The 26,038-nt window shown below is 43.1% G+C and overlaps 3 protein-coding genes across 10 annotated transcripts in view; 1 reads left to right on the top strand and 2 right to left on the bottom strand.

Annotated features, from left to right (window-relative positions):
* Positions 1 to 1,520: 1,520 nt before the first annotated feature.
* rasgrp3 (RAS guanyl releasing protein 3 (calcium and DAG-regulated)) lies at positions 1,521 to 2,887 on the bottom strand (the record flags this gene model as incomplete). The annotated part of the gene is given in 5 exon segments (XM_029127035.2): positions 1,521 to 1,923; positions 1,925 to 2,037; positions 2,123 to 2,272; positions 2,506 to 2,509; positions 2,591 to 2,887. Coding segments are annotated over 5 exon segments (924 nt in total), but the record flags the coding sequence as incomplete, so codon positions are not given.
* Positions 2,888 to 11,663: 8,776 nt separating this feature from the next.
* Positions 11,664 to 17,645, top strand: LOC129603085 (uncharacterized). Of its 3 annotated transcripts, none has more exons than XM_055502784.1 (3): positions 11,664 to 12,700; positions 13,030 to 13,175; positions 13,417 to 17,645. In XM_055502784.1, the coding sequence occupies exons 2-3, from the start codon at positions 13,115 to 13,117 to the stop codon at positions 15,654 to 15,656; spliced, it is 2,301 nt and encodes a 766-aa protein (XP_055358759.1). In that variant the 5' UTR covers positions 11,664 to 12,700; positions 13,030 to 13,114; the 3' UTR covers positions 15,657 to 17,645. The 3 variants fall into 3 exon arrangements, with proteins under 3 accessions (XP_055358759.1, XP_055358760.1, XP_055358758.1); XM_055502785.1 differs by having other exon boundaries at positions 11,664 to 13,175; positions 13,417 to 15,213; positions 15,745 to 17,645; XM_055502783.1 differs by having other exon boundaries at positions 11,664 to 13,175.
* Positions 17,646 to 20,106: 2,461 nt separating this feature from the next.
* The window catches only part of ltbp1 (latent transforming growth factor beta binding protein 1), a 151,449-nt gene continuing 145,517 nt past the window's right edge, over positions 20,107 to 26,038 (bottom strand). For 5 of the 6 annotated variants that reach the window (XM_029174965.3, XM_029174966.3, XM_029174968.3 and 2 more), the window contains 6 exons: positions 24,323 to 24,451; positions 23,155 to 23,295; positions 22,781 to 22,954; positions 22,273 to 22,431; positions 21,605 to 21,754; positions 20,107 to 21,517 (listed from right to left, as the gene is read on the bottom strand). In XM_029174965.3, the coding sequence (XP_029030798.1) occupies positions 21,339 to 21,517; positions 21,605 to 21,754; positions 22,273 to 22,431; positions 22,781 to 22,954; positions 23,155 to 23,295; positions 24,323 to 24,451 (932 nt within the window). In that variant the 3' untranslated portion in view covers positions 20,107 to 21,338. Of the gene's footprint in view, positions 21,518 to 21,604; positions 21,755 to 22,272; positions 22,432 to 22,780; positions 22,955 to 23,154; positions 23,296 to 24,322; positions 24,452 to 26,038 lie in introns of those variants that run through there. The other variant, XM_029174971.3, reaches the window with a different exon arrangement.

Raw genomic sequence — 26,038 nt, 5'->3', positions numbered from 1 at the left:
TTATCTATCTATCTATCTATCTATCTATCTATCTATCTATCTATCTATCTATCTATCTATCTATCTATCTATCTATCTATCTATCTATCTATCTATCTATCTATCTATCTATCTATCTATCTATCTATCTATCTATCTATCTATCCCCATTATATATATATATATATAGACCCATTTGTCATGAAAGTGAAATAAAGCAATTTGAAACTGAAAGCTTAAAGTGTGTTTGAGTGACCAAATCTATTTTCAGCTTCAATTTTTATGTTTTCAAGTTGCAAGTATTGATTTTCACTTTCAAACTTTTTTTTTCAGGTTCAGCGCTTTTTTCAGGAGAAACAAAATGGGCATCAGAGACAAGAAAATACCCTTTTGACATCTTTAAATCTCCAATCACTATAGGCGATGCGCTAAAACTTTTTTTACACATCACGTGATTGTTTTTATCTGTCAAATCGATACATCTAACTACTTTGACACAAGGGAGAACTCCTGTACCGAATATCTGCCACAGCACCGCGGTGACCCCCAGGACATCTCTCACCTTGAGTTCCGTGTCAGAGAGATTCTGTCCAGCTGCGGCCGGTGGTATACATATGCTGGGTGATGTCTGGGTTCTTCTGTGGGAGCAGCTCCAGCTCTCAGTCTCCAACCAAACCCGGACAGAAACGTTCTGATGCGGACTGGACACTGCTACAACCACTGAAAAACCTATTTAGCAGATACAGTATTGAGACATATTATTTATTAAGTTATTTCAGAAATAAGATGTATCCGCTTATAGACAGAGCAATACAGTACTGTACGCCTTAACAAGGCGATAGGGCAGTCCGAAATAAGCAAACTGATCCATCTAACTATTATCACAGGGCAGGGAGAGCCCGTGTACTGCACCGAGCACAAACCTCGTTAAGACTTATTCCTTTAACTACAGCCTATTTCGAGATTTAACTGCCACCTCTAAATAATATCAGTTTAAGGTTTCTCAATGGTCACAGCAGCCTGGACTTCAGCATTAGACAGCTTCTGTCAGGCTGTGAGAAGTGGTACATGCTTGATAACGTCGGTGCAGTTGTTTACTACTGTGAGCAGTAGTAGTAGCTCAAGCCGCTGTAGCTGCTTCCACAGTAGCATATGTCTACCACCGCCCACAGACGGACAGAATCTCTCTGACGTTGGACTCCAGGTGAGGGACTCCTGGGGGTCAGATGTGGCACATCACAGCTTAGCAGATATTCAGTACAGGAGCTCACTCTGCCCTGTCATGTTAGTTAGATCAATTTGTTTGGAACATGTGGATTTGACAGATGAAAACTACGGCATCAACTAGAGTTTCCACCAGGCGTGTCTAACCACTGCAACCTTGTTGATGCAGCACCATGACACTAAAAAACACACTATGCTGGAGAATTGTTGGCTTGTAAACTGTCTTTATATGTTCTTAAATATGTTAAAAGAGTATTTTCTTTTGTTTGATGCCCATTTTGTTTGAAATGAACATGTGTTTGGTGACATTCCTTGTTTCATTTCATATATTTTTTACTAATCAAGAAAACTAACAGTAATCTACACAGGTGTATCAATCCAAAGCCTAAAGTTAGTCAACAACCTTTTTAAAGTATAAAACCCCTGGTGAGGTGCTGCTGTGTAGAGAGAATGTTTCATCCATTCCTCCAGTAGCCAATCGTTCTGTCTTTGGAGAAACTCTGTTGACGCATCTGTCTTCCAAAACTCGATCCCGTGCTGTGGGGAAACCTTCTGGTGATGCCCCCCATTCTGCTTCTCCCCACAGGCAAAGCCTTTATTTTTAGAAGTCTTCCTCTGAGTCCTGAATTTCATGTTGGGAAAAGTGTGGTACCCAGTGTCTGCGACCCCCCAGCTGTTTTCAGGCCACAGGGGCTCTGTCTGCGTGGCCTGGCTGGTGGTGGGCCCTCTGCAGGCGCACAGAGATTTTCTGGGCTGAACCAGTCATCAGCGTGATGGACGAACTCCCCTGACCTAGACCTGTGACACCTGGGAAGCTAAACACCTCATCCTCGTCTGAATGAGGGAAGACAAGAGAATCTGTTAATATGAAGCCTCTTAAAATACTTTTCAGAACATTAGTGTTTTTTGTTTGTGGTACCTTCACAGTAGGCCAGAGTGGGGCTGCTGGGCAGTGTGCTGTGGATCAGTGGGTAGGAGGAAACACTGCCCATTGAGCTGGAGCGGCTAAGTTTCCTACAGGCCTGAACCAGCACCTCCCGGCACCGTTTGTGACAGTTGACACCACAGTCTGCAAAGCAGGAAATGTCAGCCTCTATCAAGCCATGGATTTTACTCATGATGACTGATCGTTTTATGGTGAATAATCAGAAACTAGATTTAAACAGGACCCTATAGATTTGTTATTTATGAAACACGTGGAAAGTCTGAAATTTGTGTAAAATTCAACTTTAAGTAGAGAATTTAGAGTGGTTTTATACAATTGCTAGGAAAATTAAATACAAACCAAATTATGTTCCAAACTTAACTGTAGCATAGACAGTCACAATGGTAAAGTACTGTACACATTCATTCATAAGTGATGTTATTTAAATTGTCCTTGGAGAACAATAAATGAAGGTAGGTAAATTAGATCCATGTTGGGCTCCAACTGGGCCACAGCTTTCTGCAGGGACACAAGCTCATTGAAGGTGACGTAGAGCTGATGCATCTTCACCAGGTTCACCTGACTACTCTCCTCCAACCAGTCAGGAAAGACCACATGCCCTGTAATCAGGTCCTTGAGGTGCACACGCAAGATGTAGATTTTAAATCCCTGGCACTCACTGTAGGCCCCTCTGTAGCAGGAGTAGTTGTTACTGGAGGAGACCAGCTCCGCCATCTCTCTCCACATCTGCAGCAGTAATTAGATCTCCATGTGACTGTATTCAGACTTATTGGCTGACTGAGGGTAAGCGTATTGCGTCACTTCCGGTTACTGAGGTTTGCTGCCGCTGTGTGTGTACGACGTTACTCTCCGCTCTTTTCTAAATATTATCGTTTTATATCTGGTAGCGACTGCTAAGAGTTACAAAACAAGCTTGTAACACTCAAGCATCCTAACACGGATTAGCTATGGAGTATGAAGTGGTCCAATTCGGTTCAGGGTGGCTATCAGACTCAATAGTGTCTCTCTCAGATTTTTAGGCCCAACAATAAGAATTTCAGTTTTATCTGAATTTAGTGGAAGGAAGTTTCAGGACATCCAGGATTTGATGTCTTTTAAACCAATGTTGGAAAAAGTCTGTGCACATCCAGGTTTGGAACCTGTAGAAAATCCTGGGAGGTGAATTCCTGCCCAGGTCAGACGTCGGCTGGTGGTCCGACTAGGCGAGGTGACGGGATCCTGAACCAGAGCCAGGACACAGATCAGGCAAGTATGAAAAGAGTAAATCCTAAGGTACCTTAAATTCCGTGAGTGGCTCACGAGGTAAAAGAAGACTGGGTCTTCAGAAAAGTTCCGTGACGAGGTCACAAGTTAAAAGAGGACGGGGTCCTCGTAAAATAAATGAATGATAGTTTGTCTGATTGAAGCAGCGGCAGAGTGGAAACCTGACGGTGTTAACGTAAACTCTGTGATCAGTTGAAGTAAATCAGACTATATAAATAGGTGTCATTGTTTGTCGGTCTCTAATTTTTTTTGTGTTGTGTGTCTGATTGAGATCAAAATTGAGAGGCTGGTTTGCTCAGACAGCTGTATATGCAGGAAACTATTTCCTATAGAAGCCTGACACAGTCGATGATCTCTGTGAACACTGTGACTGATCGTTGATCTCAATCCTCGTAGTGAAGCAAATTAAAGAACACTAAGGGTGAAAACCTTGAAGGTGATTCGAAATACATGTCTAAAAGACATTCTCAGTCGACTATAATAATATATATAAAACTTACCACATTGGAAAAAGAAATTTCGATTTGATGGAAATTTAAAAAAGTAGAATTGTGTAAAAAAATTGATGGATGAAATAACTGTGATAACTTAAACCTTTTAAAGGAAGAGATGGGGAATATAATTCAAGGGACCAGTAAAAATTCATGCTATATGCACAACAAAAGTTTGAATTCAAAATAAACAGTAGTGTAAAACTATGGAATAAATTAAGAGAAGACATAAAAAATATTAATGGAATGGAAAAAATATGATAGAAAATATATAATAGATACAATTAAATAATTGTTTTATATTAATATAAAAAATAACCTATAATAGAACAATAATAATATAATTGATCTGCTTAAATATAAATATAAAGGCATGCGTCAATTAAAATATAGTAAAGATCAAGCTCATTGATTAATTAGATGGAACGTTGTGGAAGTGTTGCACGAATATTAACATTCTGTAATAATTCCTTATTGTTAAAATACTTTATGTGACGTATGAAACTATCAGTCTGTGTTCAAATATTGGATACAAATCAGTGAAATGAAGCAAAAGAAACAGTTTTTGTTGTAGACATTGAAGTATGCTATTGGCACTGACTTATGTGAAAGACTGCATGATTACCCAGAAATTACCCTAACCATATTTGACAAAAAGGAAAACCTGCAGATGAGGTTGTTAACAGAGTTTGATTGGAATCCAAAAACAAAAATGTGAATACAGCTCAATGACGGTGTGGAAAAGAATAGCTGAACTGGACTCCCCAGACTGTGCCCACAGCCCACCTTAAAGGAAATCAACAATCAGCAACAGCATGATTGTTGATTTATTATTATGTAAACATTATTATTATGTTTGACGAGGGGAACCTGTCCTACCAACATCCCTCTAAAAATGGGGAGCAATACTGAGCCATGGGCCTTGCCATGTCTCAATGGGGGGAATGGTATGGATAAAAAACAAATGGATTTACAAATTATTCTAAAAAACTTTGTTCCAGATGCATCACATGCTCTAAATATAACTCTCGAGGAAATATTTGACAAACAAGAAGAACATTCCCTATAGCAGAATATCCATTTCATTATTTACATATTGGATTTTTGTGAATTAACTAGTTGTCAATGTAAAAAGTAGTGTTTGACAAGTATTAACCTTTTTTCCAAATGGGTAGATTTACTAGCTGTAGCAAAAACTCTAGTAAAAGATATAATACGATAATACGATACCAGATCGAATTTGTAGTGAAAACGGACCACACAGATTTTTCCTACCTGCTGCTATCAGACTATATAACCAGAACTGTTAACTTCCTATTGCTACATTAACTCACCTACTGCATCATGATCATGATTTATGTAATAATCTCCTCTGTGCAACATTTGTTAAAATCAGTCCAATATTTAAATTTATACAACCCTTCCAATTCTTTCCATATGTCAAAAGTGTTAAAACATCACAATAAATGTTTTTCTGAAAATGCTTTTTAAAATGTGCCTTGTCCACAGGAGGGACCACTGCAGGTTCATGACTGGGTGTTAATCAGATTCATAAAGTGCAAGAACTGGACCTCACCCCGATGGGAGGCCCACACAGAGTGACACTGATAACGCTTACAGCCTGCAAAGTCGAAGGCCTCTCTAGGTGGATACACAACACACACTGCAAAAGACAACAGGTACAGGCAACCAAGTAGTATTGTCCGTGAGAAAAAACCCAACTGAGGGAGGGGAAAAGTTTGCCTGCAAAGGGGGTCAGCAGCATTTAGAGCAAGTTTCTTGCCAAACAGAGCACTCATAACTTTGCTAAAAGTGGCTGTTATGTGTGTGGAAACATGCCAAAATCTGTTGCAAACCCCGATGTACAAATTCAGCCTGTAGATCCACAGCGAGAGCGATTGTATCCAGGCACTTTACTTTCACTGGTGTCACCTGCTTTCTATACCTCCTTCCAAAGTCAAACAAAAGGACTAGTTCCACGTCCTCCACCATACCAGGGTGGTAATTATACAGTTTTTGAGTGCCAACTTCTCCACAGACATCTTATTTGATCATGTTTCTTTTCCTCCTCGGTTCAAGGGACACTGTTTTCAGAGCAGCAGCTTTTCCCTTTTAAAAAATAAGGATTTAGCCTCAGTAGTATCTCACTAGGGGAGGTTCCACTGAAACACTGCCAGACTGTGAAGATGCCTTGCATTCGCAGTGCCACCCATTTCAACACTTCTGAGGCACCAAAGGGAGTTTAGTGTGTCTCTTATGGTGCTGATTTTATGGGGACTCTCCCACAGTCTGAAATCAACTATGTTTGTGGGCACACAATCTATGTGCATCTTCCACCCAATTGGGAAGGACGCTGTGCTCCTGTTTATGTTTTAGATAGCTTCTACATGATAACACCACAGAAGACGACTTCCAAGGGACAGCTACGGAAGCGGGAGATCGACCTGAAGGAAAGTGATCGGATCTGGGGATCAGACAGGCCTACAGCGCATCCTCCCTCCCACCCCTGGGCAGAGCTGACCACAACATCCTGCATCCTGCATCCTGCCTGTGTATAAACCTGTAGTACACAGGCAGCTAGTGGTGCTCCGTACAGTAAAGAGGTGGACAGCTGGGAGCGAGGAGGCTCTCAGGGACTGTTTAACACCACTGTGTGGACAGAGTTCTGCGACCCACATGGGGACGACATTAATGTAATCACAGACTGTGTAACGGATTTCATAAACTTTTGCTGTGAAAACACCATTCCCTCCAGGCTGGTACAGTCTTTTGCCAACAACAAGCTGTGGGTCACCCCTGATATTAAAGCTCTATTAAAGGAGAAGAAGGAAGTGTTTAAATCAGGGGACAGGGAGGACCTGAGGAGGGTGCAGAAGGAGCTGAGGAGGAAATTCCATGAGGGAAAGGCCAGCTACAGGAGGAAAATGGAGGAGCAGCTGCAGGAGCATGTCTTTAATCTGAACCTCAAGCTGAGGATGGTACCACGGCTCTGGAAGAACTCCTGTGTCGTACCCGTGCCTAAGACCTCAGCATCTACAGACCAGTGGCCCTGACATCACATCTGATAAAGACACTGGGAGGCTTGGTCCTGGGTCACCTCCGCTCTGCGGTGGGAACCTACCTGGACCCGCTACAGTTCGCCTACCGACACGGCATAGGAGTAGATGACGCTGTCATCTTCCTCCTACATCAAGCTCTTTCCCACCTGGAGAAGTCGCACTGTGAAGATCATGTTTTTTTTATTTTTCCAGTGCCTTCAACATATCCAGCCGGTGCTTTTAAAACACAAACTGGAGGAGGACCTCCATCATTCATCTTCCATTCACACAAACACTCGGCACCTACGGGCAATGGGGAAAAGGCCAATCAACCCAATGCACGTCTTTGGACCGGAGAACCCACGCAAGCACGGGGAGAAGGTGCAAACTCAATGCAGAAAGGCACCAGGGCCGCTTCCGGGAATCGAACCACCCCCTATATATATTATAATAATCGGAAGTAACTAAAACTAACATTGAGTCGGTGTGTTCGTTCGCCAAAGCAATGTCGAACTCCGTAATTTTCTCTGGACCCCTCCCTAATGTGACCAGCGATGACATGTATAGCTGGCTGTCATTGCTCCACCGCTGGTTGTCTAGGTGGTGTCCTGCAAACGATGTGGGCTTTGTGGCCAATTGGAGCACTTTTTGGGGAAAACCCGGGCTAATTAGAAGAAACAGCGTGCATCCCACGTTGAACGAAGCCTCTCTGCTCTCTAGTAACATGGCCATGTTGTGTAGTCTCCCCACTCAGTGACAACTCAGAGTGGAGCCCAGGGCGCAGAGACGCAGTCTTACACGCCTCTCTGCATGTTCTCTACAGCCGCCACCCACTTAGTTTTAGTTATTGCATAGAGACTGTGTCTATTCCCCGACCACCTAAACTATACAAGTTTAAAAGAGGAGTGACTTACCAGAATTTAATAAACATCAAAACAGTTCCTCTTATAGAACAAAGTAACAGTAAGTTAATAAAGTGTGGTTTATTAAATATTAGATCTCTATCATCTAAATCCTTGTTAAAACATGACTTGATAAGTAACCATCACATAGATCTGTTCTGTCTCACTGAAAACTGTCTGCAGCAGGATGAATAGGAGAATATGTTACCTTAAATGAGTCGACTCCAATGTTTCACATAAACTATCATGTTCCTAGAAGTACAGGTAGAGGTGGAGGAGTAGCAGCAATTTATAACTCAGATTTATTAATTACTCCTAAACCTAAACATAGTTATAACGCATTTGAGCGCCTCATTCTGAGTCTTTCTCACCCAGACCAGCGGCTTCGGACGTTATCACGCCATTCAATGGTCATTATCAGTGGTTTTCAGCCCATACGTATGAGCCGGTAGGTGCCCATCTACCTGCTAGCAGCGGTGAATAGGTGCAGTAGGTCGTCGTCATTTATCTGTAAGGTTGATCATGGCTCGGATGATTTAACCAGCAGAGTCAGTAGGGGCGCTGTTGAGCGGTTGTTGTTCAGATGGGAGGATCGAGGTTTTTGATTTTGATTTATTATCGAGCATAACTTAGCAAATAGCTAGCTGTATTGTGTTAGCTAACTGTAACCTGAACCCCCCACCTGTTATCCAGCCCTAACCCTAACCACAATAACCTCTAAAGCTGCTTAACATAGCTAGCTGTTAGCTGTTCGCGAGGAGGCAGAGCAGGCACCTACTGGCCTGATAAGTTCTGATCAGCCCATTCGTTATGGCTGATAACATCTGAAGCGGGTGCAGCGACTCTGAATCCCAGAAGCAGTTGATTCCATCATCTTTTGCCTCAATGTCTTGTAGATACACAAAGGAGAACAGTCACCTTAATCCTACATGTAATGAACAGGTTGACTGTCTTGTAGATGATGCTGCAGCTTCTCTATTTACAATGTTGGACACAGTGGCTCCTCTGAAGAAAAAGGCAGTGAATCAGAGGAGGTTAGCTCGATGGTATAACTTAAAGATCTGCAGCCTAAAGCACAGGACCAGACAACTAGAAAGGCAGTGGCCTTCCAACAAAATAAATGTAAACTGCATTGCATGGAAGGACAGTCTAATAATATATAAAAAAGCAATTTGTGCTGCTAGGAAAACATATTATTCCTCCTTAATTGAGGAAAACGAAAACAACCGCAGGTTTCTTTTCAGCACTGTAGCCAGGCTGACTAAAAGTGATAGCTGTGTTGAGCCTACTATCCCCTTAAATTTCAGGTATGATTTTATGAGCTACTTTACTAATAAAATTATCACCATTAGAGAAGACATTCAGCAGCAACGTCCTCCAAATGACAGTAAGCACTGAGTAATGGAAAAATTGTACTTTAATGCTTTTGTGTTCATTTCTGACTCTGTATAGTGACCATGCATTCTGTACTTGTTGATTAGACCCAGAACTGAACATTCTCAGACAGACAATCTATCTCCCTCTCAAGGTGACCGATTGTTCATGGCCTGAGTCTGCCTTTTAACCCTGGGCTCTGGCTCCTTTCTGTCTGATGCCTCACCAGACCCAAGGCTGTAGCCTTGTTTATTCCCTGTGTAATATGAACATCTTCACCCACAGTGTGATAAGGAGATTCCACCAGGTCCAGGGAAAAAGGTTAAAAGGCAGAAGCAACTTGAGGATCGTGGGCTCTTTGCATTATACCTCCGTGGTGTGTGCACTGATCTCCCCAGCTGGTTTTTGGTTTGTTGATGTGCACGATCAACATCCATGCTTTTTATTTGCTTTCCCCATTATTTTTATTTTATCCTTTCTTTATTATTTCAATAAATCGCACAAAAGGACAACTCTCTCATCTGCTTCTTTATGGAAAAATTTCCACCACAGAAATTGGCGTCTACGAACAGGATCCCGCTGCAGGTTGTCTGGACGGTGTGATCAGGGACGGCGGTCCTAAGGACTAGGGTCGCTCAGCCTCCAAACCTCTACAGCTGTTCTGAGTGGGAGGACTGCTCACCCGTCTGGATCGCCTCTGACGAGATCCAACGAACTCAAAATCCAACGAACACAAAATCCAACCTCTACTCGGCCCAGTGAGAGAGATTCCGTTTTGTTGCGACTTGTTGAAGAAAAAAAAAAAAAAAAAAAAAAGAAACGGGTTTGAAATTGGTTTCAGTTATTCGGGGTTTACTTGGCTCTGATCATTTGGTTTAGGGAAAGTAAGGCAAATAACAATTAATTCTAAAACATCCCCAACTAGACTAAAACAAACAACGACAAAAGAAAAATATAACTAGGACTAGAGATAATAATATTTCTAAAACAACTATTTGGCTGAAAACATCCAAAAATATTATATATTTTTTAAATTTTAAATTTAATATTCGGGTAAAATTAATTAGGTCAAAGTCTGCCCTGGTGGCCGAGACGGTGGTTGCTAAGGGTTGGCTCGTGGGACCGAGCTTGTTTTGTCTGTACTGAGGATACAGACCAGTGTGCAGATCTGAGCGCAGTCCAAAGGGAGTGGACAAGAAATAAAAGACGGCTTCTGAAATACGGAGCGCGTTTGCAGGGGGAAGTGTTTTTGAGATACGAGGGACCCGGGTCTTAGAGGGGCCTGACGGTGAGGGAGCACTTCCGAGAACCCTGTCGCTGATCTGAGCGGTTCCCTTTCTACGGAGACGTCCGTGGAAGAGAAATTTCGAGAGGTTCCGGCCGGAACACATAAAAATCTAAGGCAGGAAACCGCCGGGACTCTGAAAGATGGGTTCGGGGCAATCTAAGTCTCCACCACCAGACTGCAGCATTACAAAATTAATGAGACGTAAATATGGTGATAAGTCATGTCTTCAAGACTGGACAAAACATTATGGGTTTCAAGAAGGTGGTTCACTCAGTGTGAAGGACATACGCGCTTTAAAAGAAAAATTAGAAGAGAAGGAGAAACAGCTCCGTAAAAGTAGAACGATCAAAGTTAAAACCTTAGAAGAAATTGAATTAAACAACAGATGCCTTGAGATTTGGGTTAAAGAATCAGAACGCAGAGAAAGACTGAAATGCCAAAAAGAGTTAGGAGGGAGAAAGGATGAGTGGTGACGTAGCTGGCAGAAAAGATAACAACTCTGTGGAAGCTCGCACACTGCCACTATACACACATACACACACACAACATGATGAGAAACAGAGCGCTCCCACTGTTTCTGCTTTGTATCCTTTTGCAGAGCTGAGCGCGATGAGGGTAAATCCAGATCTGGACTCCTTTCCCACCGTCAGCAGAAGAACCGAAGGAGAAGAAGCGCCGACCAACAACCGGAACAGGGTGGAAGCTCTGATACCACAGCAGCTGGAGGACACAGACCACAGCATGGACGCCTCACTGACCCCACAACGTCTGCAGCCATCACGTTCTGGGTTCATCAGATGAACCAGCTACTACAAGCCCTGCACCAGCATGAAAAGACTGTCTGAAGCTTCAGAGGCTGTGAAACTGTCTTACAAGCGTGTGTCTGACAGACACCTGCTTATGACAATCAGCAAAGGAAAACAAGGACAGAGCAACAGCAGAGAAGACGTGCTCTGACACAGACACTGGTTGAAACAACAGGAGAGGCTTCAGACGTGATCGGCCCAAAAGAGCTGCATCTGAGGATCCAGGAAAGGTCTTCATCGAGGAACAACTGTCCCATTGAAAGGCTTCACCCACTGGCGCTCACATGAGACTGATGGTTGGGGAAGGAGGAAGGTGATGGTTCCTTTTCACGTGACGTAAAAGACGGTACCGCAAACACACACACACATTCATACACGCAATGAAGAAACACGCTTACAGCTGATACACGCTCAAATTCATGTTCATGCTTATCTGCTTGCAATGAAGAATCGCTTTCTGCTCAAAAAAAAATCCCACAGAGTGATTTTAAGATGATGACAAACAGCTAAATGACAACTGCTGCATGACTTTACAGTCTGATGGGTTTAAACTATTTCAATTTACAACAACTTCAGTAATAAAATCCTCCATGTTTCTAAAAAGATTTGTGCACAATATAGGTTTGTCCGGCCAGACTATAGGAAAACAAAAACAAAACCGGACCATAGAAAGACTGAAACTGACTGAAACAGACTATCAATGACTATTAAAGGGAAGAAGACTATTAGAGAGAACAAATAATAATTACTGTACGTACCAGACAATAAAAGAAAAACTTACTGTGCCTCTGTCTTGCACGACATCAGACGGCAAGACACTCAAACATTCATTTTTGCTTTCAAACTTATGCCCAGTTAATTTATTAGGAAGAGATCTCATGTGTAGTTTAGGTATTTCAGTGATTTCCACTCCGGAGGGAGTGCAGGTCACAACCACAGACAATGTGAATAATTATTCCTTTGTTTGTGTTAATTTCAGCTCAGAGCCGCTGCTCTACTCTTATCAGTGGCTACTGAAGGGAGAGGCTGTAAACTGAGGCCCTCATACAGGCTGCTCGACAGCTTGTTTCCTCACAGAATACGACCTTTAGAGATGCATCTGACCTGTCTTGTACAGCACATGTGTCCACTGGTCCTGATGAGGAGTTTGAAAAATCATGGTTACGCACACATGCGGACAAACTGACCTCAACCTCTCTTTTTTGGGATGAACATAGGTCTGCGCTTGCGATTTCTCTCACTAACGAACAAGAGAGATTTGTTGATGCTTATTCTACAGATCCACATGTCCTTCTGTCAAAACATGACGGAGACAGATGGCAGGACTTGGGTCCTTTCGTGGACAGATGTCAACGGGAAGGAGACTGGCAAACAACTTCCAACCCGAATGTGATGTATTCACCTACTTTGCATGCTTACAAAAAACTTTTTCAGTCTAACTTTCATGCGCAGCGTACAGTGCACTTGGTACCACAACATTCCACACACACTCCACACCACGTGTTTTTGTCAGAGGACGCTCTGACGCAGTATCCAGCCTTACAGGAAGTTCCAGCTTCCCTGTGGGCCACACACAAATATGATGTAGGTTTGATCAAAGGATGTGACCCAGTGGTCATCACGCCAAAATCTGACTACAGACCATGCAAACAGCAATACCCTTTAAAGAGAGAAGCAATTGAAGGAATAACACCGGTGTTTAACTCTGTTGAAAGCAGGAGTCATCGTCCCATGTGACAACTCTCCAGTGAGGACTCCACTCTTCCCACTCAAGAAAATCAGAGACAAAGGACAGCCAACAGAATGGAGGTTTGTCCAGGATCTGCAAGCAGTAAATGCGGCGGTCCAACCACGCGCGCCTACGGTACCGAACCCCTACACCATTCTTTCTCAGGTTCCGCCCAAGGCTAAATTTTTTTCAGTAATTGATTTGGCTAATGCTTTTTTCAGCGTGCCCGTCCACAAAGACAGTCAATTCTGGTTCGCTTTTGAATTTAACGGAAAGTCATACACCTTTACCAGACTGTGCCAGGGGTATTCAGAAAGCCCTACCATCTACAATATGGCACTAAAAGACAGCCTGGATGATCTTGTCTTGTCCCCAGGCACCGCCCTGCTGCAGTACGTTGACGACTTGATGATCTGCAGTGAGGATCAGGAAACCTGCAAAGCAGACACGATCAAGCTGCTGAAACACCTGCATGCTGCAGGCCACAAAGCAAGTCTGTCTAAATTACAGTTTGTTCAGACTGAAGTTACCTTCCTAGGTCACATCATCACCGCTGAAGGAAAATCCACTTCACCTAAAAGAGCTGAAGCTATTCAGAACCTGCCTAAACCGTGCACATACAAACAGCTTATGTCCTTTTTAGGCATGTGCTCTTATTGCAGGAATTTCATTCCTAACAGCGCCGTCTTGGAGGCTCCGCTTAGAGCTCTGATGCAGACGTCTTCTGCATCCACGACCCGCCTCATGTGGACATCTGAGGCTGAACAGGCGTTCACCGACCTCAAACTAGCTCTTCAGTCGGCTCCTACTTTGGGTCTGCCTGACCCTACACGACCTTTCACCCAAACAGTGGATGAGAAATCAGGTTGTATGACCTCTGTTCTTCTACAGGATCACGGAGGGCGTCCACGCCCTGTGGCCTATTTCTCTGCTAAGCTTGACCCAGTCGCCGCGGGGCTCCCACGATGCCTCCGAGCAGTGGCTGCAGCAGAGAAAGCCGTGTTGGCATCACGTGACATTGTTGGCTATTCTGATGTCACCCTGCTGGTTCCTCATGCCGTGTCTTTGATCCTTTTGGAACAAAAAACATCACATCTTTCTACAGCCCGATGGCTTAGATACAACACCATCCTACTGGAAATGCCAAACATCACTGTCAAAAGGTGCAATGTGCTTAACCCAGCCACTTTGTTTCCAGGCCCTGACGATGGTGAGCCTCACAACTGTGTTTCGGTCTTGAACCAGGTTTGCACTCCGCGCCCAGATCTGTCGGAGGTGCCAATTCCTAACTGTGACCTCGTTCTCTTTGTTGATGGCTCTGCCTCTAGAGACCCTGCTTCGGGCCACTGTCAGGTTGGATATGCAGTCTGCACCTCTCATACTGTTTTACAGTCTGGCGCTTTACCAGGACATTACTCTGCTCAGGCTGCGGAGTTGATTGCACTGACCGAAGCCTGTAAATTGTCTGAAGGGAAGTCTGCTACTATCTACACAGACTCCAGATACGCTTTTGGCGTTACACATGACTTTGGTGCTCTGTGGAAACACAGAAAGTTTTTGAAATCTGATGGCAAACCTATCTTGCATCAAGATAAGGTTGCTGATCTGCTCGACGCAATTCTGTTACCAGCTGCAATTGCTGTATGTAAGTGCCCTGCACACACTGGGGGCACTGATCCCATCTCTGCTGGAAACGCACGCGCTGATGCTGCTGCGAAGGCAGCTGCCCGACTTCCCCTTTCCTTTGTTCCCTGCCTCTTATCCTCCACCTCTACCCAACCTCCCTCTCCTCCCTCTGCTCTCCCTGATCTTCAGACATTCTCTACCCCACAGGAACGCAAGCTCTGGCTGACGAATGGCACCACCAGTAGCCATGGCGTTTGGTATGGGCCCGACGGCAAACCTTGCCTACCTAAACACTTTTTCCCTCATTTCGCGAAGTTGACACATGGATTATACCATGTATCAAAGGGGGGAATGTTAGATGCTCTTACAAAACATTGGTACACTAAGGGATTTTCAATCTATGCGCAAAAATACTGTGAAGCATGTATGACATGCGCCCAACACAACCCAGGTAAGACGACTGCCAAACCACTGGCAGCTCACCCACCACCGGAACAGGCATTTGACCATTTAATGCTGGACTTCATCGAACTAACGCCAGCAGAAGGTAAAAAGTATTGTTTAGTGATTGTTGATATGTGGTCAAAATGGGTGGAGGCCTTCCCAGCTAAACATGCTAACAGCCATGCAGTTACCAAAGCCTTGCTGACAGAAATAATTCCCAGATGGGGGATTCCATCTAAAATCAGCAGTGACAACGGCTCACACTTTGCAAACCAAGCCATTGAGGAAGTGGGAAAGTTTCTGAACATTGACATCAGAAAGCACTGCTCTTACCACCCTCAAAGCGGAGGGGCGGTAGAGAGAGAGAATGGCACTTTGAAAAACAAACTGGCTAAATGCTGCTCAGAGACTGGTCTCAAGTGGACTCAGGCTCTTCCCATTGTGCTCTCATACATGAGAATGAGGAGAAGGATGAGAACAAACCTCAGCCCGTATGAGATCCTATTTGGTAGACCTCCTATGATGGGACTCCACCCTGAGACCTAGGATTTTATCACCTACTGAAATGTGCGAAGACGCAATGCTACAGTACTGTAAGAACTTATCCTCTGTTCTGTCCCAAATCTCCAAACAGGTGAAAGCGGCTCTGCCCAAACAGGCGACAGAACCACTGCACATCATTCAACCAGGAGACTGGGTGATCATTAAGGAGCTTCGCAGGAAGCACTGGAACTCAAAGCGGTGGCAAGGTCCCTTCCAAGTCCTTCTGACGACCAACACGGCTGTGAAGATCGCAGAAAGAGCGACTTGGATCCACTCCAGCCACTGCAGGAAGGTCCCGGATCCGACAGACGACCCTCCATCTCCATCTACACCACACGAGAAAACCACCACTGACGAAAAGAATTGAGAAGGACGACCCTCGCTGTGCTCACACACACACTGAGGCGAGGCTGCGTTGACCGTTCAGCTGAAGGTGCGAGCCAAGCGCCGCCTGAAGCTGCGCCGGTGAATCACACTATCAGACCATACATCTACACACACGTTCCTGAGAAAACACACACACGAGCAGCCTTGAGTTGCCGACGCTGGACGACGTGTAGACTCTTCACATCACGGGAGTGACAGTGACAGACGACATTGGGAGGAAACCTGGAGGTGATAACGAATCCCAGGTGTCTCTGTGATCAGCTGATCACAACCTGAAGAACCCCAACGAACTGTCAAGGTGTTAACAAACAGGTTGTAAACAATCTAACGCTACTGTTCAACAGGAAGAAGAAGACATTGATTGTGACCCTGTTGTTTTTGATATGTTACTCTAATATTTGCTCTAAATTATGTGATTGATTTACATGTATACCTCTCTGTGATTTTATCCACTATTCTTAAACAAAGCATTTTATGCTTCCACTTGATTCACACTTACACACAAATTTTTATCTTCCACTGACACAAAATGACATCCACCAGACGAAACAAGATAAAAATGATTGTCATATCAACCATTGCGGTAACATGTGTGACCTTCCCGTACTTCTGGAGAACTCACACATTTGTTCGCTGAAGATCCAAGCGCGATATCAGCGGCGCTTTCGTACCAAATGACACAATGCACTACATTCAGGAATCCAGATACCGATTCACTCATTGGTTCTGATGCTGACTCTGTAGAGGATGATGTTGACGTTGATAACGAGGACCACAAAGATGACTCCGATGATGATGGTAGTGACACAGAGACTGACACCACAATAGTTTAAACCAACATATAACCCTCTTCCCATTTTTGCTTGACTGAACGTGATCTGATTGATTATAGGCTTATGTCCCTGTCTTTCCAAAGCTCATACACAAGGGTTATTCTAGTATAACTACCCACAAAAACAGCTCACAATCTTTTATCCCTACGCCATTTACATTTTTATAAGCAATACATTTAACGAATCATTTTTAAAGAATGCTTTATTACTACTAAATGAATGCCACGATTGACAATTTTTATTCTTTTAATGTTTGATTAATGTGTAATCAAAAGGGGGGAAATGTAATGGAAAAATTGTACTTTAATGCTTTTGTGTTCATTTCTGACTCTGTATAGTGACCATGCATTCTGTACTTGTTGATTAGACCCAGAACTGAACATTCTCAGACAGACAATCTATCTCCCTCTCAAGGTGACCGATTGTTCATGGCCTGAGTCTGCCTTTTAACCCTGGGCTCTGGCTCCTTTCTGTCTGATGCCTCACCAGACCCAAGGCTGTAGCCTTGTTTATTCCCTGTGTAATATGAACATCTTCACCCACAGTGTGATAAGGAGATTCCACCAGGTCCAGGGAAAAAGGTTAAAAGGCAGAAGCAACTTGAGGATCGTGGGCTCTTTGCATTATACCTCCGTGGTGTGTGCACTGATCTCCCCAGCTGGTTTTTGGTTTGTTGATGTGCACGATCAACATCCATGCTTTTTATTTGCTTTCCCCATTATTTTTATTTTATCCTTTCTTTATTATTTCAATAAATCGCACAAAAGGACAACTCTCTCATCTGCTTCTTTATGGAAAAATTTCCACCACAACTGTCTAGATCCATCAACGTTAAATTCACCAAATCCTCTGTCTTACCTAGACAGCTTCTTCCCCATAACTCATATGGAGTTAACCTCAATAATCAACTCTTCCAAGTCGTCCACTTGTCTTTTAGATCCAGTCCCAACCAGATTACTCAAAGAAGTTCTACCTTTAATCAGCTCGTCCATATTAAATCAAATGAACCAATCTTTACATTTAGGCTATGTACTGGCTTTTAAGGTGGCTGTGGTCAAACCTTTATTGAAAAAACCTACTTTGGACACTAGAGAACTAGCAAACTTAAGGCCCATTTTAAATTTACCCTTTATTTCTAAGGTTCTTGAAAATATTGTGGCTAAACAATTATCTGATCACCTGAGTGAGAATAACCTGTACGAAAATTTTCAGTCAGGATTTAGAAAACATCATAGTGCAGAAAGAGCTCTGGTTAGAGTCACTAATGATCCTCTCTTAGCTTCAGACAAGGGTCTAGTTTCTGTCCTTGTCCTGCTAGTGCTTAGTGCTGCATTTGATACAATTGATCATAACATTCTATTACATAGACTAAAACATAGAATCGGAATTAAAGGAACCGCATTGGGATGGTTTAAATCCTATTTGTTGAGCAGATTCCAGTTTGTTCATGTTAATGACAATTTTTCCACATGCACATAGATTAGCTATGGAGTACCACAGGGTTCTGTGCTTGGTCCAATTCTGTTCAGCCTATACATGTCTCCTCTAGGTGAGATTATTAGGAAGCATTCTATTATTTTTCATTGTTATGCAGATGATACTCAGCTATACATGTCTTTGGAACCAAATGAAACCAATTAACTAGTCAAAATTCAGAGTTGTTTAAAAGACATCAAATCCTGCATTTCCGAAAAAACTTCCTTCAACTAAATTCAGATAAAACTGAAATTTTCATTGTTGGGCCTAAAAATCTGAGAGAGACACTATTTATAGCCACCCTGGATGGCATAACATTAGCTTCAGATTCTACTGTGAGGAACCTTGGTGTAATCTTTGACCAGCATCTCTCTTTCACATCATACATTAAACAAATCTCTAGAACCGCCTACTTTCATCTTAGAAATATAGCTAAGATCAAAAGCATCCTTTCTCAGAGCGATGCAGAGAAACTGATTCATGCATTTGTTACCTATAGGCTGGACTACTGTAACTGTTCTGACACTGTAGGATAGAATTTAAAATTCTCCTACTCACCTGCAAAGTACTCAATGATAAAGCTCCTTCTTATCTTAAAGACCTCATAGTTCATTATGCTCCCAGCAGAACACTTAGTTCTGAGAGCGCTGGGCTACTTGTGGTTCCTAGAGTCTTTAAATGTAGAACGGGGGGGGCAGAGCTTTTAGCTATCAAGCTCCTCTCCTCTGGAACCAGCTCCCTCTTTAGGTTCGAGAAGCTGACACACTCTCCACCTTTAGGATCAGGCTTAAAACCTTCCTTTTTGATGAAGCTTATAGTTAGAGATGGTTCAGCTCACTGGCAATGGTTGTTAGTCACAGGAACCATCTCTTAGTTAAGTTGCAATAGACATAGACTGCTGGGGGACTTAATTTATACACCGAGCTCCTCTGTTTCCTTCTACCTCTTCTGTCCAATAACCTCCCATCATTGTTCCATGTTCAACTAACCTTGTCTCTTTCTCTCCAGTAGTAGCTTCTCACCTGCTCTCTCTCTCTCTCCTCCACTCTGTCCTCACCTACAGGTATCATTGGACAAAGAGCTTTGTGTCTGTGATGGACAGCAGTGGATCCAACCATCCTGCCTGTATCCAGTCTCTGGTCCAACCATCCTGCCTGTGCTCTGTTGTTGCTTGTTGTTGTTGCTGTGCTTTTCTCTCTCTCTATCCTCTCACCCAAACCGGTCGAGGCAGATAGCCACCCACATCCAGCCTGGTTCTGCTGGAGGTTTCTTCCTCGTTAGAGAGGGAGTTTTTCCTCTCCACTGTTGCTGTCAAATTGAAGGCTTGCTGTATGTGGGATTTGTTGGGTTTAGTTCTGTGAGGTCTTAAACCTTACTTTGTAAAGTGCCTTGAGATAACTTTGTTGTGATTTGACAGTTTGAATTCAATTGAAGATAAAACCAGAAGTGCAGGAAAAAAAACAAGCTTAAAATGGCAAGCTTAATAGTCCAGACTGTGACACACTCAGCGTGATTAGCTTTCTGCAGCACCCTGGTGACAGTAACAGGTGGGTGACAGAGCTTCTCTTCACAGGAACAAGAAGCAAAGAAAATGTGTTGGAGGAGCCCAGCTGGCTGGATTGGGTTGGTTCCTGCCAGTTCAGCCACGAAATTGATTAACTGAGGAGTGAGTAGAGAGGGTGAACCAGTAGAGCAGGTGAACTGCTTTTTTATTATCTACTTTGGTAATATGAATTTAAAAAAAAACAAATCAGTCATTTGTGTTTTAATACCAAGAGGTTTAATGTACATTCGAATATGAACTTGTAAAAAAGATTTTGCTCATGTGTAAATAACACATGGTTTGTTTTTTTCTATATTTCTTTTTGTTTGAATGTCCCATAGCAGCTTAACCACCAATAAATTCCCTATTTAACACACAAAAACAGAGGAAAAGGCATCTCATGTCAAATCCATGACACATGACATGTCCCCATATAACAAGACGTCCTTCTGCAGGAAGCTTCTTCAGGATCTGACATTAGCAACATGGATGGAAGGTGTAAGTGTTGCTCAGTGTGGAGCAAGAGATGGAGAACACAGCTGAGCTCTGACATGTCCACAGGTTTGTCAATATGCTAAATGAACAATATATAAAACATGTACAACTCAAATATAAAATGAAAACTAACCCAGATGCAACACATACCACACAATAGATGAAGTAGAACAGAATATCAGCTCAAAGCAACTCAGCTTCAACTTATTCATCATTAGCCTTCGCATTCAGAATCATATAAACCATTAAATGTATGAGGCAAGAAGTAACATTTGGGGAGCTTCTGCAAAGCTGTGAGAGGCTGGACATGAGTAAATGACGGAGCCCAGCTGATACAGACACATACTCTATAGTAATAGTTTATAGTTAAAAGTTTTCATTTGACATCCAATTGCAAAAGCGTGTTTTGTTCCTGCTATGGTAGGCTACTGAGCATAGACGTATGGAAACATCTTCACATTGTGTTAACAATGACAGTGAAGCAGAGACTGGACTTTAGACTTTACATTGGTAAAGCTGGTGCAGTACTGGCATCCATCTTTATGCTCCCCTTAGGGTGCACTTAGTGCTGCTGTCAAGACAAAATCATGAATTTCTGACTAAATGTATGAAAAATGCTAAATAGCACATGGTGAAGGGCCGATATGCTAAACTAGGTCAGGAAATGTTTATGTGCTTGAAATTGTAGACTAGATTTGACCAAACCACCACCTTTAATGGTTGCCAGGGTTAATACTGTGATCCATTCATTAAATGGAGGTTTGATGTACATGGCTTTGGTTGTGTTACCTCCACATGTAAAACGTTCCTCCTGGTTAGTGCTGACGATCATTGAAGTGTTTTGTGTGACTCGACCTTTGGTCCTAGTTTGGTGCAAACGGACTTGACAGTGACGGATGTAGACAGTGAATCTCATCAAGTACAGTAATACAAGCCTGTGTGCGGTTGTGTCTATTGGTGCTGTGTGTGAAGTGACGTTTGGCCTGTTGCTGCCTCCACACAATAGTTGGGTTTGTCAGAAACAACGAAGCCCGGCTCACATACACACTGGTAGGAGCCCACCGTGTTGATGCACTTGGCATTTCTACACAGAAACATGCGGTTGTTGAGTTCTAAGCACTCGTTCACGTCTGTAGAGAGAGCAAGAATAAATGTCACAAACATGAGAGGTTTCATTTCAAATGTGGGTTATTTATCACTACTGTGGCTGTGCGTACCAATGCAGGCCATGCGAGACAGGTCCAAGGTGTACCCATCGAAGCAGTCACAGGTGTAACCCTCCTGAATGCGAACACATCTCCCGTTCTCACAGCCATTGAGTATCCCACACTCCTCTGCTCGTGAACCCTCAAACGCCTTATATTCATCTGTAGCATAACAAAACAACATGAACCAAACCAGAAGGAAGGCAGGTTTTAAAAACCTGTTGTAGTCGATGGTGGCAGCTGAAGGTCAACTTAACAAAAAATTACATATTGGTTTGTTTATTGCAGAAATAATATATAAACGTATTATTTTGATATAAATAAATCACCATACTGGTTATTAGCAGATGCCTACCAACCGCTGGAGCTCATAGAACCTAGTTTGTATTAAACTGAGTCCTCCCCTTTACAGTTAAACACAAGGACAGAGTCCAGACATGTTTAGCTACACCATCAAAAAGTCAGGGGAGAGAGAAAACAACCCATTAGTGTTAGCCCCAAATGATTCATCTAGTTCCTCCACTGGCCGCTCAACAGTTTCAAGAATAACAGACCTAGCAAAAGTTCTGATATTCTAGAAACTAACTATTCTTATAAAATAGATAAACATTAATATAACTAGCATTGGTAAAGTCACTCTGCTGCAGAGGACAACTTTCATTGTAACAACCACTACTTACGCTTCTCATCTTCGTGGAAAGGCAGGGCGGGCTGTAGTTCAGGGGACGGCAAGTCTGGGTCAATCTCATATTCGTGGACGGGGCTGGCAACCAGGGTGCCATGACTGTAAGGTCGCCGCCCACCACCCAGAGGGAGGTTACACATTGTTGCGTAGTCATCTGACAAAAATCAAAGACTATTACTGTAACAAAAGTGCTTTTGGTACTACTGCAGTGCCAATACAAATTAATTTGACATCTTTTGCTTGTACCTGCGATTTACAAGTTATTGATGTGATATTGTAAACTACATAACCTATTGATGCTCAATACAGACGTTAGACAAATATAAAACTGTACCCAATGAATATATCCTAAAGTCCTGGTGGGCTATATCTTGTATTGCAAGACAAAAAAAGATTTTATTGAGATGACAAATGAATAATTACCACCATAACTACAATGCACAGTTTAGTTCTGGTAACTACTCTTCAGACATGAGGTGACTGTACACAGATGCAGCATGTACCAGTGTTTCTGGGAGGACACAGGGCACAGTCCATGCCCCAGGCCTGTCCGAACAGGCAACAGCACTCCGTGTAGGTGATCTTCCTGTCAAGGCCCAGCGGCTGTGTACACGTCATTTCTGTAACCAGCTGCCAGCAAATGCCCTGGTAGTTTGGCTGCTCCGGCTCATGCTGCTCTGAAAACACATTAAGCATTACATCCACTGCAATACTCCGCATACATACGCTGCATGATTAGCAGTTTACAGTCAAAAGGTTCAAAGTTGTAGATGAATGCTGAAACTGCTGAAGTTATACATAGATAAAAAGACATAAAAACTTCCAATTTACACATTTTACATCAAAAGATATGAAAATTATAAGAATCAAAAATTACCGGACAAGTGGGTCATTAAAACACAGTGGTTATTGCTGAAGTCCAACACCAAGGGATGTGTACAGAAACACGTATATGAGCCAACTGTGTTCATACACTGTCCATCATTGCATACGCTGTCATCCAGACACTCATCAATGTCTAAGGACACAGAAGCAAACCGTCACATAGAATACGGATTCACTCTGCAGCATGTGGGAAACATTAGGTGGAGGAGTTAACACCTTTGGCCACATCTGCATGTACTGTATTAAACAGAGACGATCCATCACACGGCAGGTTTTTATTCAACTCTTTTGGGATAATATAATCTCTTTTCAGGATAATACAGAATCATTTCTGTAACAATCATCTTGGACAAAGGCACTGTGAGTACAGGCAACAGCCACAGTCCATCATTGGAAAGTTTCACTAAAATTTGTAAATTTCAAATGAAAAGAAACGGTAAAGAGCCGGAGCAGACAGCTGGAAGGAAGCGCTAAGGAGCAGACCGTTCCCCATACTATAGATCAGCCTTTCTGATTCTTTCGATTATCAGTCACAGTGTAGAACTATATGTCAGGCGGTTGGATGAATCAGACCCACATGCACGGCGCAGGAAGCCAAGAGGTCGGTTTGATCAGGGTTAATGCAATTACAGGTTTCCAGGAAAACAGTGTTTTCACCAGAAAACAAGCGAGGTGGTGAGGTGAATACTGGTGGTTAACTACCTGAACTGATTGTCTATTGCATACAGGTGATGTGCAAACGCCTGGAAGTAAAGCTAGCACATGACATGGGTGAACAACAAAAAACGGAAGTAGTGCAAAACAAAACAGGAAATGTAAGTGCTGAGAATGTACACAACTAAGATATGACACTATATAATCTAGTACTTATGTTATGTTTGACTCTCTGATGATTCAATGAGTCAAACACCACCAGTACTCTCTCATTATTTGCTCATCCCTAGTTTAGGTCTAATAAACTCCATCCAATTAGGGATGGAGTTCCTTTAATCAGCCCAGGCAGCTAAACACCTAACAGGAAGCTGGTATTTAAAAAGATGATGAATTACCAATGATAAATTATTCTAATAATAATTATTAAAGACTATTCAAATGTTATAATATGATATAACATTTTCCATGTTTACACCAGGGTTAAGACCCTGTGCAGCCATCCCAACCTCTGCACTCCAGTGTGACAGGGTCGTAGTCATGTCCCGTCTTGCAGTAACATTCGTAGCTGCCCACAGTGTCCAGACAGAAGCCTCCTTTACACACCTCTTGGCTGAAGAGCATACATTCATCAGCGTCTGCCAGAAATAGAGAGAGTAAGCACATTATACAGTACATCCATAACATCGAGGGACGTTATTGTGGTGTTACACTGCAATTATATCATATTATACTGTATTATATCTATTATTATTATTGTTCCGAAAGGAGCGTAAGCCACTGAATAACTGTGGGTCAAGTTCTTTTCTATAATTGTCTCCTAAAACATGCACATGCAACTAAAATGCAATCACAGATTCATTTATTATAAATTGATGCACTTCGTTTATGAATGAATGACACTTGATTACAGTACAAGCATCATGCAGCATCCACGTAATTAAGCCTTTATTGTCATAATAACAACAACAATCTTTTGAGGCGGAGCTATGTCTTCTCCTGTCCACCTAACATCAACAGTTCTCTTGTCCTCTTGTAGTTTTCTTCTGCATTATACAGTAAACATAGGTTTACTGTATAATGCAGAGGAAGAAGACCTACCCTCCCCACGTATGTGACCAAGCGAATGGTGTGGGTGCGAGAATGTATCTGAGAGTGCATTGGTTCACGTATGATTGACTAGTTTGTTGTGAGAGAGTCTATGGTGTTTGTATGTGTTGATGTGAAGATGTGTGTTGCACATGTGGTGGGTGTATGCGTCTGTGTTTGTGTGAGTTGGTATGCGTGTGGTGCGGTTGAAGTGTGGGGGGTCCGGTTTTTCGCCCGGGGTACGATGATCGTCTGCCTGGGTGGTCTCTTTTCTGCTGACCCCACCAATTGCTGGCCTTGTGCTGCAGGCCGCGGTGGCGCCAGGGGATGAGGTCGGGCCGATGGGGTTGGTCCCGCTCCGCTCGTGTGGGGGTGGTGGGCTGGGGGCGGGCCCCACTCTGCGCACGGGGGCATCTTCTGGCGGGCTCCCTACGGACCGTGGGTCCTCGGGCTCTACTCTTTCAGGCCGACCCTCCCGCCAGGGGGAGTGTTTGCCCCTGGTTCTCATGGGGCGGACAGCGTTGACCCCCGGTGGCCCGCTCTGGCCTCGGGTGCTGTCTCTGTGGCTGCTGCAGCTCTGCCTGGGGGGCTCTGTGTGGGCGGCTTGGGTCGCAACACCTGCCCTCCTGGAACTGAAGGTGTGTGGGCTCTCTGGCTGCTGGGATTCCTTCCTCTGCTTGCTGGATGGGCGTAGTGGCCGAGCCCCTCACACCCTGGCTTCCACAAGTGGCATTGTTCATGCACCAACGCCTGCCTCACCCTTTGGGTGAATAATGTTAAGCTACAGCCTTACTAACCTTGTAGTGGGACACTTTCCAAATCCAACTGTAAGTATTATTGAAACTTATCACTACCAATATGAATAATGTGTGAATATGGAATTTGTGGTGTTATATGTCATGACTTTTATTAAGTAGTATGAGATATGTATAATAATGCACCTATGTATGTATATTGTATGTATATGTTTGTATTAGTATGTGCACATACCTTAGCACTAATTTTGGTATTAGTATTAATCTCCAAGGTAAACCACAGTACAAAAATTGTTTAGTTATGAATGTGTTAGCCTAAGGTACATCCCTGCTTCTTATTTATTTTTTTAATTTTTTATTTTTTTTTTGCTCCGATTGTTT

Source organism: Betta splendens, chromosome 15, assembly GCF_900634795.4.
Source record: "Betta splendens chromosome 15, fBetSpl5.4, whole genome shotgun sequence".
NCBI classification, from domain to species: domain Eukaryota; kingdom Metazoa; phylum Chordata; class Actinopteri; order Anabantiformes; family Osphronemidae; genus Betta; species Betta splendens.
The sequence above is the reverse complement of the archived record's forward strand: the minus strand, read 5'-3'. Positions and strand labels throughout refer to the sequence as shown.

Excerpts from the sequence above, each read along its gene's own strand:
- LOC129603085 (XM_055502784.1), top strand. The coding sequence starts at position 13,115 with ATGGAGGTTTGTCCAGGATCTGCAAGCAGTAAATGCGGCGGTCCAACC. Across the intron at positions 13,176-13,416 it reads TCCAACCACGCGCGCCTACG|GCACCGCCCTGCTGCAGTAC; the intron begins GTACCGAACCCC and ends TCTTGTCCCCAG.